The sequence below is a fragment of the Cajanus cajan genome, chromosome 4, assembly GCF_000230855.2.
Source record: "Cajanus cajan strain Asha chromosome 4, NIPB_CcT2T_4, whole genome shotgun sequence".
NCBI lineage: Eukaryota > Viridiplantae > Streptophyta > Magnoliopsida > Fabales > Fabaceae > Cajanus > Cajanus cajan.
Window position 1 is genome coordinate 73,769,480 of NC_138520.1, and position 21,232 is coordinate 73,790,711.

The 21,232-nt window shown below is 29.9% G+C and overlaps 2 protein-coding genes across 2 annotated transcripts; one reads left to right on the forward strand and one right to left on the reverse strand.

The window, feature by feature from the left end:
• Positions 1–2,032: 2,032 nt before the first annotated feature.
• LOC109797733 (auxin efflux carrier component 8) lies at positions 2,033–5,659 on the reverse strand. Its single transcript, XM_020357856.3, has 6 exons — positions 4,796–5,659; positions 3,852–4,026; positions 3,397–3,482; positions 3,085–3,242; positions 2,921–2,997; positions 2,033–2,283 (listed from the first exon to the last, which is right to left on the reverse strand). The coding sequence occupies exons 1-6, from the start codon at positions 5,298–5,300 to the stop codon at positions 2,217–2,219; spliced, it is 1,068 nt and encodes a 355-aa protein (XP_020213445.1). The 5' UTR covers positions 5,301–5,659; the 3' UTR covers positions 2,033–2,216.
• An 11,258-nt stretch (positions 5,660–16,917) lies between these two features.
• LOC109797422 (pectate lyase) lies at positions 16,918–19,003 on the forward strand. The gene is made up of 3 exons (XM_020357459.3): positions 16,918–17,264; positions 17,360–18,023; positions 18,153–19,003. The coding sequence occupies exons 1-3, from the start codon at positions 17,068–17,070 to the stop codon at positions 18,618–18,620; spliced, it is 1,329 nt and encodes a 442-aa protein (XP_020213048.1). The 5' UTR covers positions 16,918–17,067; the 3' UTR covers positions 18,621–19,003.
• Positions 19,004–21,232: the final 2,229 nt, after the last annotated feature.

The window sequence follows — 21,232 nt, forward strand, 5'->3', positions numbered from 1 at the left end:
ATGGTGGTGAAAAAGGTTTGAGTTGTAAATGCTTGAGTTTTCTTTATCCATCGTAGAGATTTAGACAATGAGGTAAGCCACACAACATTTCATTTATTGGGCACTCAGATTGGTGAAGGTTGTTTAAACCAAGATATATTATTTACTTTATTAGTAGAATTTTATTTAATTAGCATTTTTCATAACTAATATACCTAATTTTATTTTATATTTATTGTTTTAGGATATAGTGTCTAAAGACACTAGTCCCACAACCACAAAAGGAGAAAGACATAATCGATTCTCGACGGACCTAGATATGGTTGATCATATGCCTGTGGTTATGTCATGCAGAAGAAAGCTTGTACAAGTGGCATAGCATGAAAGTATCTTCAACAATCCTAGTACAATTAATGCCTCTGCACGACTGCACACACATATACATATATGAATGATATAATTGAAATAGTATGTATAAGGACATATCTCAATTCTTTATTGAAAGTACTTTTTATTTGTAATTTTGATTAGTAATTAAATAACTCACAATTTACTAATATTTATTTTATCATTTAAGGTACGTAATTAAATCAAGTTTATATGTAAAAGGATAATGCAGACTTGTATAAATTCTTGAAGCTTGAAATCATTCAAAAGTTTAAAAACAAACATTTCAAGAAATATTACATATATAATAATATATAAAAAGTATCATCATAAATATAATATATATGAATATAAATTTATCTAACATATATCTATATATAATTTTAATATTAATCTTAATGGAATTCAATAATCTTTTCTTTGAGATTACATGAGTAAATTTTTATTTTAGTTTGTGTAGTTTACATTTTATGTTGCTAGTTTAGATTATATTTATGTAGTTTAAAATTTGTTACGGTGTATTGGTAGTTTAGGGTGTTATAGAACTTCATTGGTTAGTTTAAGATTTTAGGAATTGTTTTAGTATATACCACAGATATCTCGGAGCAATCCTATATATTTAAATAAGTTAGGATAATTATATATAAAAGACAATTTTTTCCTCCAAATATTTAGAACTTAGGAATGTAACTTTGTAGTTTTTAATGTAAATAATATTTTTAGAGTTAATATTAATATAGTGATTTTGGATTTTTTAAATGAACTGTAATTACTTGTTTTTGTCTAGAGTATATTTTGTACGTTGCATATTTTTCATGTTACAGGTTTGGTATAATATAAAAAACAAATCATATACGTACTAAAAAAAACGTATACTCTATATTACTTGTACCATAAGTGGTGTACAATCTCATTTTTTTACTCCAATTGCGACTACAAATGATGTAGAAATTCTACATCAATTATCACTGAGTAATGTGAAATGGTTCTCTTTTATACATCGGCGAGAATAATATCAGTTTCACAACTTATATAAAAAACTTGTTTTAATAGATGATAAAACCACCACAAATTAGTGATTTTACTTTACGAAACTAGTTTCATATATAATATAAAAATTATTGTTATAGAAACTAGTTTCCACAATGTACAGTTTCCGTTACGAAAACTATATAGTTTCTTTTTAATGTAAACTAGGATCCATACATTTTTCAGTTAATTTCTCTAGATAAACCTTTGTTGAAAGTCTTAATATATGCTATTAACAGTATTTGATAATATTAAAATTGTTGTGTCGTTCTACCACATTTATTCATAAAAAAAAACTATGTCACAAACTTAAAAAAAAAAAAAAACTCTTCAATGCCCTTATAAAATAACCAATTTGGATTTATAAATTAATAATAATTTTTTTAACCATTATAAAACAACTCTTTTTTTTTAATAGATGAAATATAACTTTTAAATAATCATGATATTAATATGAAATATTTACGCAAGAAATAGTGATGAAATTTGGTTTTCTTGATTGAATAGAGTAAGTTGTATAAATTCGTTAGTATATTATATTCAAATTTCATAAATAATATAAAAAAAACACTTTTTTTTAAAAAGAATTACTAAAGCAACTCTTCCCTTAATTTAACTTAGATGACCAAAAATTTATTTAACGATATATATTAATTAGTTTATAAGCATGGAAGTATTAATTAGTTTGATGATTACATGTATTCTAATTACAATAAATGAATAATGCAGTAAATTTACGGCTATTTGTAAATTGTTATTTTTCAGCAATGTAATGCTGGTTATTCTTGTTTCTATAGCATATATATATATTTAACTGCTCTTCAAATTGCTAATAGAAAATAGAAGGCCAATTCCACCGGCAAGGCAATGAGCATTCCTAACAAGATCCTGTAATTAATGAAAAACAAGAAACATCAAATCTCAAGTCATATATATATATATATATATATATTAAATTTATATTTTAAAAATTATTAAGTAATATAAGTGGAAAATTTTGACACACACAGAGAGAGAAATCATATTAATTAAATGATAACTTTTTAGACTATTAGATGTCAAGTTTGGAGGAAAAAATGCATGTAACTTTTTTAAGTAATTATGACCACTAACTAACTTTTAATTTTGACTTTTCATAAATAGTTATATAACTTGCATTTGAAGTTCTTGTTTCTCATTATAAGAATAGTTCTCACTTGACATGTCCTATATATAGATATATATTAAATCAAATATCTTATTATCACGAAAAATAATAACATATATAAATGTAAGTTAGTTATATATAGTCATATGAGAATAATCAAAATTAAAAATTAATTAATTAGAAATCATACTTGACCAATATCGCTTAAAAGACTGTACATATTTTGTTTAATATAAATAATTTAATATATGATTTAATGATTTATATTTGTAGTGTCATTCATTGTACAGTAATAACTAATAAGAGAGTTCTCACATTATTTTCCTATACATATACATGTATTATCATATTAAGAGATGGTTTGACAGTAGAACTCACGCAGTGCTTAAAACTGCTGGATGGACATCATACTCTTTGGCAAAAACAAAAGGAACAATTCCTTGGGGTAGAGCTGCCTGCACATGCAAATTCATGCAAACAAACTATTTACCTTTAAAATGACATGAAAAGTAAAAGAAAAGAAATTAAGAAAAGATCATCACCTGAACAACTGCCACTTTAAACAATGTGTCTCTTAATCCAATCACAAGGGAAGCCAAAGCCATAAGGGCAGGTCCAACCACAACTTTCAGTCCTATTGCCACCATTGCCATCCTTGGCCCACATGCTATAATGCTCGACTGAGATGCCATAAACAGACCTGATATATATAAATGTCCACCAAATTAATATATATAAATAATATAAACAATTAAACCCTTTTAAAGAATTCTAGTGTTGGTTTATTTTCAAAACTCATATAATATTCTTTAACAAGAAACAAGTGTCCTAGTCAAACTGATTATTTCTCTTACCTAAACTGAACATTGCCATACCAAGACCTCCGTTGGACAATATTTCTATTGACTGACTAACAACTTCAGGCATATGTAATCCCCACCTGCAACAAGTTAGTTAACCTTATTTGTCGCCTTAGTTATGCATAGGAAGTTAAATGCAATAATCTCTTGGACTTACTTGAATGGAATGGACATTAAGAGTTTGAATTTGTTTGAATAAACTTCTTTAAAAGTAATTTTAAGAAAAAAAAGTAAAAAAATAAATTAAAATAACTTTTTTAAAGATAAAAATTAAGTTACACATAAAGGTTTTGAAAAAATTAATATTATAGAATTTCTACTAATTAAATTATATATGAATAAGTTAAACTAGTCTATCAAGAAGTTTATTTTTATTTTTTTATTTTATTTTTCTCTTAAAGAATTGTGGTTGTATTTAATGGGCTTTTGCATTTGTTATACGTGCTTACCTGAACCGTATGCTTGACCAAATAAAACCCATTAATGTTGCATATGTATTAGGATTTCTGATTAGCTTCTTTCCCACTGTGAGAAGAATGGGTAAGACCTTCATCCTCCTTTTTGTTCTAGGTTCGTTGTCTTCCTCTCTTTTAGCTTGTACTTCATGGGCTGTCTCCGTTTCTCCTTTAATTTAAACAGACAATGATCGAGAACATTTTCATTTCTGGAACTATTTTACGGGAATATTAATTTGTACCTAACTTTTGTATCATATACTAGTTCCAAGCACAAATAGACATCATATCACACTGGTGTTAGTTTAACTTATATATGTTGTTAAAGCACTAGGATATAACTTAACAACAAAATTGTGTTTAAGATGAATATGGAATACTGTCAAAGTGATGTGATGAAAAAAAAAAATGTAGAATGAGAAGGTAATAGATATTAATTATTATAAGTGATGTGATGGGAAAATTAGAAAGACATAAGAGAAAAAAATGAGATGGAAAGTAGAATAGAAGAGAAAGTGAATGTATATTTATACCTGAAAAATAAAAATTCAAAGAGCATCTAATTCAAGAGGGAGAGAAAGAAAAGATCACATAGAAACGTAGAGACAGTTAATATATATATATGATCTGGTCCCACTTTGATATTGTTAACTCTATTTGGTTGAACATGATTAATTGATATATATAGATAATGCTGAATTCGTACATGCAAGAAAACTCTCATCACCCTACTTTGATTTCCATCAGAAGCTTTACTTTTAATTTTTTTAATTTAATATCCAACCAATCCCGAATGAATCGATATCAATGATGGCTTTAATGTTCCTGTTTATAAGAGAAAATTAATGTCATGAAGAAGAATTTGACAGTTTTAGCTTGTTTCACATATCAACCTCTCTATAAATCTCATTCCTAATCAACCAATTATAAACACCTACCTGATCCTTGTGATGGTGGTACAGGCCTGGTCTTGACAGCATCAAGTTCATAAAGAAACAAAAGCAAATTGTACCAGATCATGCTCTGCAAGAAAATAACCTGTGCCAGGAGAACAACAGCTTCACCCTTATACATAGCTTTCATGAGAGGGATTCCCAGAATCAAAGTGTTTGGAAGTGCTGTTAACGACAAGCCAGTTACGATCCACTTTAAACCTCCTCGGCCACTGATCTTAGTGATTGCTATTAGGACCAGAAATGCAAGCAGTTTCTGAACAAAGTCGGCATACATGAGTTTGAGGCTCATTTTGTAGATGTTGTTAGAGGAAATGATTTGAAATGACAAGAGTGGGATAGAGAACTTCGCCACAAATTTGTTTATGCCTGAACATTGATCTGGTGAGAAGATCTTCCACCATTTCACAGAAACGTAGGCAAGTATCATGGTCACATATAATGGGACAGTGGCTGCCACTACATGATAGGCATCGGCTAAGGAAATCATGATGGCTAGTGTTCAAGATTTAGGATCACCTATGCCTTACTAAGATGTCTTGCATGCTTTTTAGGCTATTTTGTCATTGAATATTGAATGACTAAGATCGAATAATATGTTTAAGAAACTTCTTTGGAGGCTTTCTTTCTATATATAATTTAAATTAATAGTGACTAAATCTTGTTGAAGCCCAAAATTAAACTGTACCTGTAGTTGGATTGGATTGCTAATTTTAGCCGTTTCTTTTTTCTTCCTTTTTTCCCGAGAATGAACCTTAGCGTAATAGTAAGGTTGCTGCTTTAAATATTGAAAAAAACTACTTAATTAGAGTAATTAAAGGCAGCATATAATATTATCTTAGGTGTAAGTCTTGTGCACTGGATCATTTTAATTTCTTGTTTTTTTTCTTCTTTTCCGCCTTTGTAATCTGAGTTATCACCATTAATTTGGAGTTGCTAACTTCGTTTTTGCAATGTGCATTAATCTAGTTTCATTATTCTCTTAAATATATATACTACAGTGAGCATGTCTGTGTCTCTGCGATACCTTTAAATTATTATATTGAATACAACGATATTTTTGGTGTAGATATCATGATTTGAAAATTATTGATAGAAAGGAGTTTAGTAATCAATAAATAAAGTGAGGGCATTCAAGTCCAAATGAGAAACATAAAAATTAGATTCCAATTTTCTTGTTCGCATAGTCTTTCGGTACATAGGTTCTTTTTCAAAGCAGACCTAGACAAGACCTGCATGCTGACAAATATGCAAAACACTATCAGACCAGAAAATCATGATATATGGTTCAATATTATTTTTTAATGCAAAAGAACATAAATTCAAGTGCCCTTTTTTTCCATTCAGTTTATGTTCAGCCTTTGTCTGTTATCCCTCTCAACAATAATCTTCATTCAGGTACGTGCAAAAATCTTTGGATTTAGACTTTTGTAATTATGCTAACTCAAATTTTAGCTTAAATTTTCCTATATATACATCGAACTTGATATTTCTTTTTCTATCTTTTTTATTTTTATAAAATTTAATTAAAACTTTTCAATGCTGGGAAGAATAAAGAAGTTAATTGCAAGTTAAGTAACGAAGCACTGTTAAGAACTGTGTGAAGAAGAATACTTTCTAATTTTGGTCAAAAGTGTTCAAATGTAGGGAATTTACTTTCCAAAACGTGATTTTTTTTTGCCATAAAAGCCCCATCATCTCTTTCTTCGGGTTGTCTTTGTAAGAGAATAAAAAACTCAATCCACCAAGGTCATTAGATATTGTCTTTTTCATGCCGGGACGATCTAAACAAATATATATAGATTAAATAATTTTTGAATTAAATTGTAAAGGATTGATAAAAATAAATCATTAGTTTATTTATTAATTTTTATTTGCGTTAAAATAATGATCAACAAAAGTCACATTTTATAAAGATAAATTAAACATTAGTTATCAACTTTCGTGTAAATTATGTTTATAAATTAAAAAAATTATTAGTTATCTGGTGCCCAACTATGATTTAAAGTATATTATATTTGCTTTTGAAATATTTTTAAAAAATAATGCTCAATATTATTTATACAAATTTATGTAGCTAAACATTGTTGAGTGAAAGCGTCCCTCAAAGCACTATTAAAAAAGTGTCATTTTTTTTGTAAATTTTCCTGCAAAAAGATATTTGTAGAAAGTTTTTGCGAAATTTCCTGCAAAAAAATATTTCCAGAAATTATTTGCAAATTTTTCTGCCAAAAAATATTCGCAGAAATGTTTTGCCAATTTTCCTGCAAAAAATAATTTACAGATATTTCTTACAAATTTTGCTACAATTTTAATAATCATGAAAAAAAAATTTCATGGTAAAAATTTGCAGAAAATATTGTAAGAATTTTATTTTGTTTCTTGCAAAAATAAATTCGCAAGTAATGTTTACTAAATGGTAGAAAAATTTTGCAAGTAACTTTTCTTGCAGATTTTTCTGCAAATTTTAATTCGCAGGAAAAATAAAAAAAATATTTAAATTCATAAGTTTAATATTTTAAAAAATCTTCAAGTCCCACATCGATTGAAAATAAAACAATTAAAGAGTATATAAGTTGGGGCAACATTTACCTTACAAGTTGAATTGTATGGTTGAATGTTAGGCTTATAATCTACAATCTTAGAATTTAAAAGATTATGTATGAGACATGAAAATAAAAGATTATGAATTTTTAAAATATATAATTTATAGTATTTTTTTTTTTAATTTTTCGTAAAAAATATTCCTGCAGAACTTCTTGCGAAAAAATTCGCAGGAAAGTTTCCTGCGAATTTTCCTGCAAATTTTTTTTCAGGAAAATTTCCTGCAAAATTTTTTTTTTTGTAGGAAACTTTCTTGCGAATTTTTTTCGCAAGAAAATTTCCTACGAATTTTAAAATTCGCAAAAATATATTATCTACGAAGGTATTACCTGTAAATAAAATTTCGCAGAAAAATTTGTAAGAACAACGTTTCCTGCAAATTTTTATGAAAAATTCGCAGGAAAAATCGCATATAATAAGAGAAATTCTAGTAGTGAAGACTTGTGAACTTTGGTCAACTTGATACAATGTATTATATAAATTATGTTGGGTGATTCATTATCCATTCAATTACACAACAATAAATATTATATATATTAATATATAAAAAATATCATTATAAATATAATATACGTAAGTATAAATTTATTTAACATATATATTCATACATAATTTTAGTATTATCTTTTAATGAAATTTAATAGTATATTTTATATATCACTATAATCTATATTTAATACTTTTTAACTAATAACGTACTAACTAAATTGTATATATCTATATAGGTAAAAATAATTTTTAATAATAAATATCATATTATTATAAGATATGCGTCACTACATGATTTTTTTTTTATAATGATAAATTCATTAATTATTTTTTTATAATTGGAAGAATTCGTTAGATTTATGCATAGAGATGAATTAGATGGTTTGTAGTTAATAGAATGAGTTGTCACCTTAAATTATATTTAGTTGTGGTTTATATACTACAAAAAATATGCAATTTAGCGACCACCAAAATCGGTCGCTAAATTGCAAAAATCGGTCGCTATTTATCTTAGCGACCGAATTTAATCAGTCGCTAAAACCCTGGTCGCTAAACTATTTAGTGACGGAAAAATTTTCGGTCGCTAATTTGGTCACTAAATGGTTGAAATGATTTTGGTCGCTGAAGTGTATGAGACCAACTTAGTGACCGAATAAATCGGTCGTTAAATCGGTCGCTAAATATTTATTTTTATTTTATTAAATTTTATAGACATCGCAAATTTGGTCGCTATGAATCACTCATATTTGACCTCTAAAGGATTTTATTTCACAATACTTAAGTTTTTAGCATGTTTTGTCCTTAATTACACAATTTTTGGAAACTTCCCAGAAGGTCACCCATCCCTATATTACTCCAAGTCAAGTACGCTTAACTGTGAAGTTCTTATGATAAGCTACCGAAAAGCAAATGCATGTTGTTAGTATAAGTAGTACAAATTAATTCATTTAAATCATCCTTAACTATCTAATCTCATACTTATATTATTTTTGGATCCTTATCATTTTGGTATATCCAGACCGTTATAAATATATAATAATATATATAATAATTATATTACTAATAATAATTATATTATATTTAATTAATCTTTATTTATATATATACTTACTTTTAGAATTAAGAATCTACTTATTTCTATTTAAAATTAATTTTATGATACAATTTAAATTATTTATTATAAATTTAAAAGTTTAAGTAATAATTTATATATTTTAAAATGAGAAGGGTTATAATAACACTGACATAACTTTTACTAAGTATTACACCGCTCAATAAATTTATATTAAATGTGAATTTTGTAAATCCAACCGATAGATTGAAAGTTCATATCACTTTATATGTTTATATCAATTTTTGTTAAAATTGAACAACAACTTAAAAGTAATCAAAGTGCTCATATTTTATTTCAAATGTATATATTACGTCAAATTTGTTTTACAAGAATGAAGTATCAAATCATCTTGAATTCATATAAGATTCTGTATATATGATCTAAGAGAAAACAACTTTCAATCTAACGATTGAATTTATAAAATTCACATTTAATATAAAGTTATTGAGCGATGTATACTTAGTAAAAGTTACACTGATGTTATTATAACCCCTCTTTTAAAATATTATTTTTATAAATTAAATTTTAACATTTTAAATAAATATTAATTAACTTAATATATTTATTCATATTAAATCTAAGATATAAAATTCAAAAAATGTATTTATCCTTGTTTTATTTTGTAATTATCAACCATTAATAAAATACTAATTTAAAATTTAAATATAAAAATTTATTTAAAAATAAAGTAATCATAAGTTAGAAATATATATTATAAATATGACTCAAAATAAATAAGAAATTTTAAAATTCATATACTCTAATTAAAAAACTGCCTAAAAATCCAATCGTAGGAAAAAAACCTCTAAATATTTTTTCACATAAATAACTATTGGAATTAATTATGTAGGAGTGCATATAAATATTTTTTATTATAAATTAATGTCTTGCTCTTACAAAAAAAAGAAAATGGGATTGATACTCAACAACAATATTATCATCACTTTTAAGCAATTTATAATTTTTTTTAAGTTTTACTTAGTAACCGAATACAATTTTGTCGCTAATTTTGACTAATATTTAGCGACCGAATAGAATTTCGTTGTTAATTTTAACTAATATTTAGCGACTGAATAGAATTACATCACTAATTGTAACTAATATTTAGTGATCGAATTTAATTCTGTAGCTAAAAAAATTAAAATTTTTTATTTAGAGACCAATTCAATTCCGTCACTAATTTTAACTAATATTTAGCGACCGAATTTAATTTTGTCGCTAAAAAAATCAAAATTTCTGATTTAGCGACCGAATTAAATTCCGTCGCCAAATATTAGTTATATTTAGCGACCGAATTCAATTCGGTCGCTAAAATTAACTACTATTTAGCGACCGAGTTCAATTTTGTTGCTAAAAAAAATCAAAATTTCTAGTTTAGCGACCGAATTCAATTCCTTCACTAAATTTAACTACTATTTAGCGACCGAATTCAATTCCGTCGCTAATTTTAACTAATATTTAGCGACCGAATTGAATTTGTCGCTAAAAAAAATCAAAATTTATAATTTAGCGATCGAAATAGCGACCGAATTTAATTCCATCACTAAATTTAACTACTATTTAGTGATCAAATTCAATTCCGTCGCTAATTTTAACTACTATTTAGCGACCAAATTAAATTCCGTCGCTAAAAAAAATCAAAATTTATAATTTAGCGACAAAAATAGCGACCGAATTCAATTCTGTCGCTAAATTTAACTATTATTTAGTGACCGAATTCAATTCCATCGCTAATTTTAACTAATATTTAGCGACCGAATTAAATTCCATTGCTAAAAAAATCAAAATTTATAATTTAGCGACTGAAATAGCGACCAAATTTAATTCCATCGCTAAAAAAATCAAAATTTAAAATTTAGCGACTGAAATAGCGATCGAATTTAATTTTGTCACTAAAAAAATCAAAATTTCTTATTTAACGACCGAAATAGCGACCGATTTTCTAGCGACGACTTATTTTGGTCGCTAAATCGGTCGCTAAATCGGTCGCTATTTTGATTATTCGTAATCGGTCGCTAAATCAGTCGCTAAATAGCGACTGATAAATTTCGATCGCTAATTTCGGTCACTATTTTACAATTTTCTAGTAGTGTGAATTTTTTAAGTCCTTGGACAAATAAAAAACATGATGCCCTTATTGTCCTTGTATTTTTTATTGTAAAATTATTAGGACATCAAAAATATTCTTAATATCATTCATAGTAGACATATATCATTTAGTGTCATTTTTTAATAATTCATCTTTTAAATCACTTTTAAGGTTATTTCATGTTATTAGATTGTAAATGTCTAATGAATTATATTGGTTAGATTATCTAATGTGAATATGTTAGTTTTTTTATTATCATGAATATATATATTCAATTTCATCATGATAATTATCTTTATTTATACTATTTTTAAATAAAATACTTACCTCTTTATCATCTTATATAGTTCTTCATTCTCAAAATTTTTAGTTTTGAAGTCTATATTACTACAGTTGTATCGTTTCGAAGGAAAATTGTCGGATGTTTAACAAAAAAATTATCAAAGCACTCTTCTAAGAATCAATATCAATATCAATTTGCTTACTTCTTTTCCATTTTAGATGTCTAGAAGATTATTTTTTATACAACATGTCCAACCCCAAACAATTACACAAATATAGACAAAAAACTAAATTATAATATATGATTCAAATTATGAGTCTTTAATGAGTAAATGACAATGAAATGACACAATAATACCTAATTATTTATTTTTAAACCTTCATCTTGAAATCTTAATTTTTTGTAATGGAAGAAAAAAATTAATAATAATGACACATCATCAAAAAATTTACAATGACTAACAAATAATTTTTTTAATTAATTTAATTTTAAGATTCTAACAAAATGTAAAATATCATGATTAAGAGAATCAATGAATTATATATATAAAGATATAGAAAGAAATTCTAAGAATAACCTTATTATTAACAATAAGAGAAATTAAAAGAAATAAGTCAATACTATACTACATTATATATCGTACTTTTTTCTTTATATTTAATATCACTAATTTACTTTCTTAAAATTATAAGTAGATTTTTATTAACATCACATATGAATCTATTAAATGTTGTTGATTAATTAATTTATTTATAATAGTTTTTTATATAATTTAATTATGTAATTTTTTTTTATATTTATACAAATTAAAAAAAAAATTGGCATCCCTCTAAAAAAATAAAGTCTTGAACGGTCTTTCACCTTAACCGTGTTCATAACCACCCATGTAGTTGATCAAATTAATTGTGGTGAATTATTCTTTCCATTTTTTCAAAATGGACAATTTCAATAAAGCAAGTTTGCAGTGGTCTTCCATGAGGATTTGGTTGAGTACTGTGAAAGCATCTTTATCAGCCTGCAATTAAAGATGAGTTATATATATATATATATTGTTTTCTTTCACATTAAATTTGAGTATACGTGTAACAAGTCCCATATCGGGGAGGTCTCCTCACCAAGGAGGCTCTATAAGGCGGGAGGTTCTCCAACCTCTTGGGCCGGCTTTTGAGGAATGGTTCCCCTCCTTAGCCTTATGCTCGTTACAATGGTTCTTTCATTGAGAGTCAGCCAAATCGAGAAGGGCTACCCACGGAGGGTTCTGACCATCGGAGGGTTCTGACCGGCAAAAAGGCCGAGTGAAGTGCCGGTGAGTGAAGTACCGTGGAGTGCAGCCATCGAAGACGCTGGCTTTCGAAGGGGGTGGTAATGTAACAAGTCCCACATCGGGGAGGTCTCCTCACCAAGGAGGCTTTATAAGGTGGGAGGTTCTCCAACCTCTTGGGCCGGCTTTTGAGGGATGGTTCCCCTCCTTAGCCTTATGCTCGTTACAATGGTGCTTTCATTGAGAGCCAGCCAAATCGAGAAGGGTTACCCACGGAGGGTTCTGACTGGCAAGAAGGCCGAGTGAAGTGCCGGTGAGTGAAGTACCGTGGAGTGCAGCCATCGAAGACGCTGGCTTTCGAAGGGGGCGGTAATGTAACAAGTCCCACATAGGGGAGGTCTCCTCACCAACGAGGCTTTATAAGGTAGGAGGTTCTCCAACCTCTTGGGCCGGCTTTTGAGGGATGGTTCCCCTCCTTAGCCTTATGCTCGTTACAATGGTGCTTTCATTGAGAGCCAGCCAAATCGAGAAGGGCTACCCACGGAGGGTTCTGACCATCGGAGGGTTCTGACCGGCAAGAAGGCCGAGTGAAGTGCCGGTGAGTGAAGTACCATGGAGTGCAGCCATCGAAGACGCTGGCTTTCGAAGGAGGTGGTAATGTAACAAGTCCCACATCGGGGAGGTCTCCTCACCAAGGAGGCTTTATAAGGCGGGAGGTTCTCCAACCTCTTGGGCCGGCTTTTGAGGGATGGTTCCCCTCCTTAGCCTTATGCTCGTTACAATGGTGCTTTCATTGAGAGTCAGCCAAATCGAGAAGGGCTACCCACGGAGGGTTCTGACCGGCAAGAAGGCCGAGTGAAGTGCCGGTGAGTGAAGTACCGTGGAGTGCAGTCATCGAAGACGCTGGCTTTCGAAGGGGGTGGTAATGTAACAAGTCCCACATCGGGGAGGTCTCCTCACCAAGGAGGCTTTATAAGGCAGGAGGTTCTCCAACCTCTTGGGCCGGCTTTTGAGGGATGGTTCCCTTCCTTAGCCTTATGCTCGTTACAATGGTGCTTTCATTGAGAGTCAGCCAAATCGAGAAGGGCTACCCACGGAGGGTTCTGACCGGCAAGAAGGCCAAGTGAAGTGCCGGTGAGTGAAGTACCGTGGAGTGCAGCCATCGAAGACGTTGGCTTTCGAAGGGGGTGGTAATGTAACAAGTCCCACATCGGGGAGGTCTCCTCACCAAGGAGGCTTTATAAGGCGGGAGGTTCTCCAACCTCTTGGGCCGGCTTTTGAGGGATGGTTCCCCTCCTTAGCCTTATGCTCGTTACAATGGTGCTCTCGTCGAAAGCCAGCCAAATCAAGAAGGGCTACTCACGGAGGGTTCTGACCAGCAAGAAGGCAGAGTGAAGTGCCAGTGAGTGAATATGGTTTTTAGGTGATCTTGTACAATATGGTTTTTAGTTTTAGTTTTATATAATATGTAATTAATATATTTTTTTAAGTTAAAAAATTTAAATACATACCAAGTAGTAGTAATTAATTAACTAAAACAATAAATATTTGATGATACTTCCTAATTAATAATTTATCGTGTGAGAGAAACATTTCATTTTCAGATATGAAACAATTTCTTGCTTAATTTCATGTGATTCCCACTAAAGATGCTCTCTCTAACAAAGAGCAAAGGGGTTATGAATTTGTATGAGACAAGAAAACTTACTATACAAAGTTTCCGACAGAAAATGTTCCTAATTAAGCTTAATAGCTATCCAATCCACAAGTTGCAGGTCCGTCGCCAAATTAATTTGACTTAATTAATATACCAGAGAAAAGGAGTCTCGCAATACCGAATAAAGTAACTAAGAATTTTTTGCATGAATTAATATGATTTAATTATAATAATATAAATTTATACTAAGAAGAATAATATATTTTAAATTAGTCGCAGTAACGAGGTACAAAAACAACAATTTCTGCCTTTAACATTTAACTTTTTATATATAATATTATCAGCCATAATTTTTAAAGTCCTATTTTTCACTTCCCCTCTCTCCTGTCTTTACACCATACCATCCATATTTATTTTGTCTCTGATCTCATCCCCAAAAGGGTGCAGTCTATTCTCAAGGGTTTCATAAGTCAATATTCTAACGTACGCCATCAGTGCCATATATTGACATATACATGCATACATATATGGAAAAAGATTGTTTCAGCCTCTTATGAGATGTATATACTCCTGGTTGAAGAAGACATTGAGTAAAGGAAAGGTTAACGTAAAAGAAAAATAATAGTTAAACACGTACACACTATTTTTTTTTTTTTTTTTTATCACAAAAGGACTTATACCGTATTATGCATATCTATATTTAATTATCAAGGAAGATATCAGGGCCGGATACAAGTAGAAAAGTAACGTGTAATTAACAATTTTCATATGTATAAAATTTTACACGAACATGTATTGCTATATATGGAGGAAGAAGCGTGAAGTACAAATTGTTATCCTGGTGTGTGTTATGTGTGTATATATATATCTTGACTCTTAAGCCTCTTTTTGTTCTTCTGTTTGAAGCAAGGAATGTTTATTTATATAAATATAATAAATTCCTTGTAGGTGTTAAACAGCAGCTCTTCTTTCTGCTAAAGTTAAAGTTTGTTTTAAGTTAATATTTAATAGTCGTTGATGCAGCAGTGGAAGCTTTTGACCAACCCTACCACTTACATTGTTAATGCTAAAATTAGTCTTTTTCTCAGCTATCTATTTGATTATCTAGATATAGTCCTTAGTGTCCATTCTTTAAATAAAGCCCTTTTTCTCGCTGATTCTGCACTAAAGAACTGCATGCATCAATAGAGATTTTTTCACAAAAAAAAGGTAAAGATATATATTAATTTATTAATAAATACTGGTTAGGACGTAAGCAACATGCATAAGCTTTACTTAAAAGAACAAACACAAAATTATTTGCTGCGAACCTAACTCGTAACCACTTTTAGTGTTTGGATCAACTATTTAAGGGAAAAAGTATATATATATCATGGTTTTAAATTATGGTCCGCAATTAGTCATAATATTATTGTTGTAGTGATCACTACAACCGTAACGGCCTGTAATTGTAGTGTGATTTTAAATCACTTAAAATTTTGTAATTTAACTGCAACACAATCATAATAAATCGATAACATCATTATATTCTATTTTTGTGTCAAAACATTTACATAAATTCAAGTTTTAATCTTCTATTCTAAAAAAACTGATCATATGAGATATTAAGAGGGAAAGAAAGACAACTAATGATAGTTAGTTGGAATTTTGGAATGTACTTAGTGTGTTTTAAGAAAGGGAAAAAAAGGTTTTGAGTAGAAAAAATAAAAAAAAATCTAATTATTTGTTTATCTTCATGCAAATATATAATAATTTTATATCGCAACAGTCACAATCCACATTGCAATAGAAGCAATAGTTACGATTGTAGTGACCATAATCACAACCAAAATTTAGAATCATGATATATATATATATTGATAAACTTATTTTCTACAATAACTCATATTTTATATAAAATTTTAATAATTTAGCTGTTAAATTAAAAAATTTTAATGTATAAATGAAGTCTATAAATTTTTACAAATTTTAAAAATTATTTAATATTTTATTTCATTAATTCAAATTAATAAATAATTATAAAAATATTTAATATGTTGATTTAAATCGTAAATGATTTCAAAAAAAACTTTTTGAAACTTAGGTATTTCAAAAAATTTAAATTATGGTGTGAGAGAAGTTTAAAGAATAACTACGGAGTAAAACTGTTTCACTCTATTATTCGATCCATTTGATTTTTACAAAATGGATTACTAGATTTAAATAGTGAACATTATTATTTGAGATGAGTTATTTAATTATATTTTTCTAAATATATTGTAATTATTTCAAGTACATTTATGTAAGAATGATATAAAATGCTGTCTTAATTTTAACCAATTATACAGTGTTACCCATGTATAACGCTTATGATAAAGAAACTCAATTACATCCAAAAGTTCCTTTTATTAACCAAATCTGAACGGAATTGAAAGTATTCCACAAATAGAATGGTTATTGGTTACCCACACTCGGCGCTGCTAAATTTAGAAATGTTCCTTTCAATCTTCAAGGAATGCCATTGTTATTTGGGCATGCACTTCTTTCTCTGAATAGCTCAAATCGATCACTATGCTGTGGACCTAAATTACTCGGTTTTAATTGGCATTGGCTCGCCAAGGCTCAAATAGACCCCAAGGCCTTGGCCATCTTTGCCTCCAAAATCAATTAAGTTTTAGAGTCTCAAGCAAAACAAAAAAAAGAAAAGAAAAAAAAAACTCCACATAAAAAAAGAAGAAGAAAGAAACAAAAAAGAAAAATTAGGAGGCATTGGAAAAAATAATGGCAGGAGGTGCAAGTAAGGTCATGTTCATCTTGTTGGTTGCTTTTGCCGTTACTATTCCAAGCCTTGATGCGCGCATTGGTGAGTTTGATGAACATCTGAAACAACAATCTGAGGAGGCTCACGAAATCGCTCTCGAGTCCTACGTGCCCGACCCTATAAACGTTACAGTGGACCTCAATATGCACGTTCATAGGTATAGCTAACTTACAAACTACTCCATTGTCAATTAATCCTACCAATAATTCAATAATAGATACGTTATGTTCCCATGCATGCATGGTGATGTAGGGCATTGATGGAGGAAGATGAAGCAAACAACACAAGGAGGGAACTAAAGGAGAAATACCGTGGGCCATGCATGGCGCTGAACCCAATCGATCGTTGTTGGAGGTGCAAGAAAAAGTGGGACAAAAACCGGTTCAAGTTGGCGAAATGCGCCAAGGGTTTCGGAAGAAGGGCGGTGGGAGGACTCGGCGGGAAGATCTACACCGTGACGGACCCCTCCGACGACGACATGGTGGAGCCGAAACGCGGGACTCTCCGTTACGGCGCCATCCAAAAGGGACCACTGTGGATCGTGTTCGCGCGAAGCATGGTCATAACACTGAAGCAGGAGCTGTTGGTCACCTCCGACAAAACCATCGACGGTCGCGGCGCCCATGTTTCCATCAAGGACGGCGCTGGCATCTCCTTGCAGTTTGTGAACAACGTCATCATTCATGGCCTCCACATCCACCATATCAAGGCCAAGGAAGGTGGCATGATTAGGGACTCGTGGAACCACGTCGGAATCAGAACCAAGAGCGACGGTGACGCCGTCTCCGTTTTTGGCTCTTCCAACATTTGGCTCGATCATCTTTCTTTGTCTGACTGCGAGGATGGTCTCATCGACGTCATCGCCGCTTCCACCGCCGTCACCATCTCAAATTGTCACATGACCAAACACAACGATGTAATTAATTTCTTCCTTATTTTGTTTCTAGGGTTAAGGAGATATTTAATTTCCTTCACAAAACTTAAAAGAGTATAAAGATAATGCTGATAACATGTGTGTGTACGTTAATATGGTGCATGGTTGCAGGTGATGCTGTTTGGAGCTAGCGATACCTTCTCTGAGGACAAGATAATGCAGATAACAGTGGCATTCAACCATTTTGGGCAGGGACTGATCCAAAGAATGCCGAGATGCAGATTTGGTTTCTTCCATGTGCTGAACAACGACTACACTCACTGGCTGATGTATGCAATTGGAGGGAGTTCAGGGCCAACGATTCTGAGCCAGGGAAACCGCTTCATTGCACCCAACAATGATGCTGCCAAGGAAATAACACACAGGGACTATGCACCCCCTGATGTGTGGAGCAAGTGGCAATGGAGATCAGAGAATGATCTCTTCATGAATGGTGCTACGTTCACTGAGTCAGGATCACCTATTGGGAAACTACCATTCAACAAAGGGTTCCTAATGAAACCTAGACATGGCTCAGAAGCCAATAGGCTCGCACGCTTTTCTGGGGCCCTCAATTGCAAGGCTGGTAAGCCTTGCTAGATGATTAATTAAGTTCATCACTTTTTTTTTCTCTTTTTCCTGATTTCTAATTGTCACATGCTTACTAATTAAGCAGACAATGACAAAGTAAAACTAAACTAAGTAGGAAATCCTCTATTGGTATAAACACTTCTGCTTTAGGGCTTAGAGGATGCATGTCTTCATGGACAATGCTATTATAATATTTCTTTTGTAAATACGTTAGAGGGAAAAATGTAGGGGTGATTTTGTGATCTAGCTAGGGTTTGAGAGCGAGGAAGGGAGGTTGCTGCTTGGGATTGAGGTAAGGGAAAAGGGTGGCAGAAAACATAGATCCATATCATTTAGAAAACATTTTTCTTTCTGTTTGTCTTTCAGTAATTCATATTCAATAATTCACTTGATATAGTTTGCCTTCGATTCCTAAAATATCTCTCTCTCTCTCTCTCTGCCAACTTTTGTTTCAAACAAATTTGAATTTTGGAGACTGAATTAAATATTATTGGATTATTCGCCCAAAAAACAGACAATATAAAATCAACATATAATCAACTGTTATTTATCATCATCCATAACAAACTATATTTTACTACGTATTTATTAAAATATATTGTACTACATATATAATCAACTGTTATATACACATATTTATTGTGATATCCATAAATCGTCTAGAGAAATAGGAATTTGCGTAGATCCTTTGATATATTAATAGAGAATAGGCACTTGAATTTAAAGCATCTTGTTTGAAATTAGTAAAGTTTCAATATATATAAATATAATATAAAAGTGATCAATTAGCATATAATAATTATGAATTAATTTTAATTTAATACATTTTTATTTGATAATAATGATTAATTGTACTAATTTTGTTAATATAACAATCAAGAGGATGTTAGTTAAAATAATAATTCACCCCTTGTGACATGTGGTTTTATTATGTTAAAACTTTATTTAAAATTCCAAGAAAAATGTTAGTGTAAGATAAGGAATAAAGTTCTATTTCAATTTTCACGTACCCACAAAAAATAAAGTCGAACAGTTGGTGTTTTGTTTTTATTTTTTTCACAATTGTACTTGTGGCCGCTATAATTTTTATATCCAACTTTTGGTTTTCTTTACTTCATCGTTCTTAGTGCGTTCTTCGTCTTCTAAAATTAAGCAATTTAAGTTTTTGCATTAGTTGATCATATATTAATTATCGGTTGACTATTAGTCGATTTAAATATGACATGTTAATTAATTATGGTATGAAAAGTGAATTTACGACTTAAAATTTTATTTTTATCCTTAATTTTGAAGTATAAAAAATGGTTTAGTGGATTAGTGTGACATCCACTATTCTATATATTAGAATATAAATAAATAAAATTGAATAAAAAAATCTATCATAAATAAAAATTTATCATATTCAATAAAGAGAGTATTATATTTAACAAAATAAAACTAATTGAAGTTCAATTGATAAAATCTAATACCATAGAAACAACAACTATTTTAAAACGTAACTAAAGAAATACAAATCTTAAATAAGCTCCGACGTTAATCATATCATATCAAAACATAAACTTAATTACAAGGATGAAGTTTCATAGTTAACATTCTTAACCTCGTGTTGTAAATCACCTCCTATAATATGTAATAGGAGTAACGTTGGACAATGGGAGTGAAAAACATTTTATTCTAATTTATGATATAGAATATAATCAAACACAAGTAATAATACAATAAACAAGTTCTTAATAACAACATAGTAATAAGAGTTATGGTAAAATAACAGATTTTAATACAATAAATAATACAATATATCCCCTCATTAACATCATAAGTTTAATACGTAAAATCATTCGCATGCACGACACAATGGATATGGACTACAATTACTCATGCATGTGATGCCAATAAATCGCGTGATGTATTTTTATATAACAACACACAAATTAAGTAGCTAGCTTAGGAGTTTATATTGAGTCACACACCTTTAACACATTCTACATTAGGAGGACATAGTCTATAAGTTAAGATAGCAAAGTTGCACATGTTTCACCTCATCATGTTCAAAATGGGAGAAATCAAAATTCCCCAAACCTAAGTGCTCTCAAGGATTAATATTCTCCAAACTTTTATATAAAATTTATTTTCTTAACAGTGTATTTCATATCATACTTTTTCAAAACAATTATAATATATATTATATTTCAAACTAATAAATATATAACTTATTTTTAGCAATATAGGTAATTAATAAAAGGAAGAAGACAAGAAAAGAATAAAAAAAAAGAGTGACAATGAGTCAATTTAAATGTGACATATTATTTATGACATGAAAAATGAATTTATGACTTAAAACTTTATTTTTGTCCCTAATTTTGAGGTGTCAAAAATGGAATAGTAGGTTGGACTTAAAAAAAAAAGTACTCCAAAAAATTTGGATCAATATAGTTCGGCCTAATGGATAACTAGTTTCTAGGCTTGAAACCTATGTACCTATTCCCTTTTTTCTTTGTTAAATTTAAATAAAAAATAAAATAAATAGTTTATTTGGTTTGACTTGATGGATTAGGCCATTTACAAAAATAAGTAACTCATCATAAAAAAATTCATGTTGAGTCGATATACATATGTATTAA

Excerpts from the sequence above, each read along its gene's own strand:
- LOC109797733 (XM_020357856.3), bottom strand. The coding sequence starts at position 5,300 with ATGATTTCCTTAGCCGATGCCTATCATGTAGTGGCAGCCACTGTCCCA. Across the intron at positions 4,027-4,795 it reads ACCACCATCACAAGGATCAG|GAGAAACGGAGACAGCCCAT; the intron begins GTAGGTGTTTAT and ends TTTAAATTAAAG. Across the intron at positions 2,284-2,920 it reads CCAGCAGTTTTAAGCACTGC|GATCTTGTTAGGAATGCTCA; the intron begins GTGAGTTCTACT and ends CATTAATTACAG.
- LOC109797422 (XM_020357459.3), top strand. The coding sequence starts at position 17,068 with ATGGCAGGAGGTGCAAGTAAGGTCATGTTCATCTTGTTGGTTGCTTTT. Across the intron at positions 17,265-17,359 it reads CTCAATATGCACGTTCATAG|GGCATTGATGGAGGAAGATG; the intron begins GTATAGCTAACT and ends ATGGTGATGTAG. Across the intron at positions 18,024-18,152 it reads ACATGACCAAACACAACGAT|GTGATGCTGTTTGGAGCTAG; the intron begins GTAATTAATTTC and ends GCATGGTTGCAG.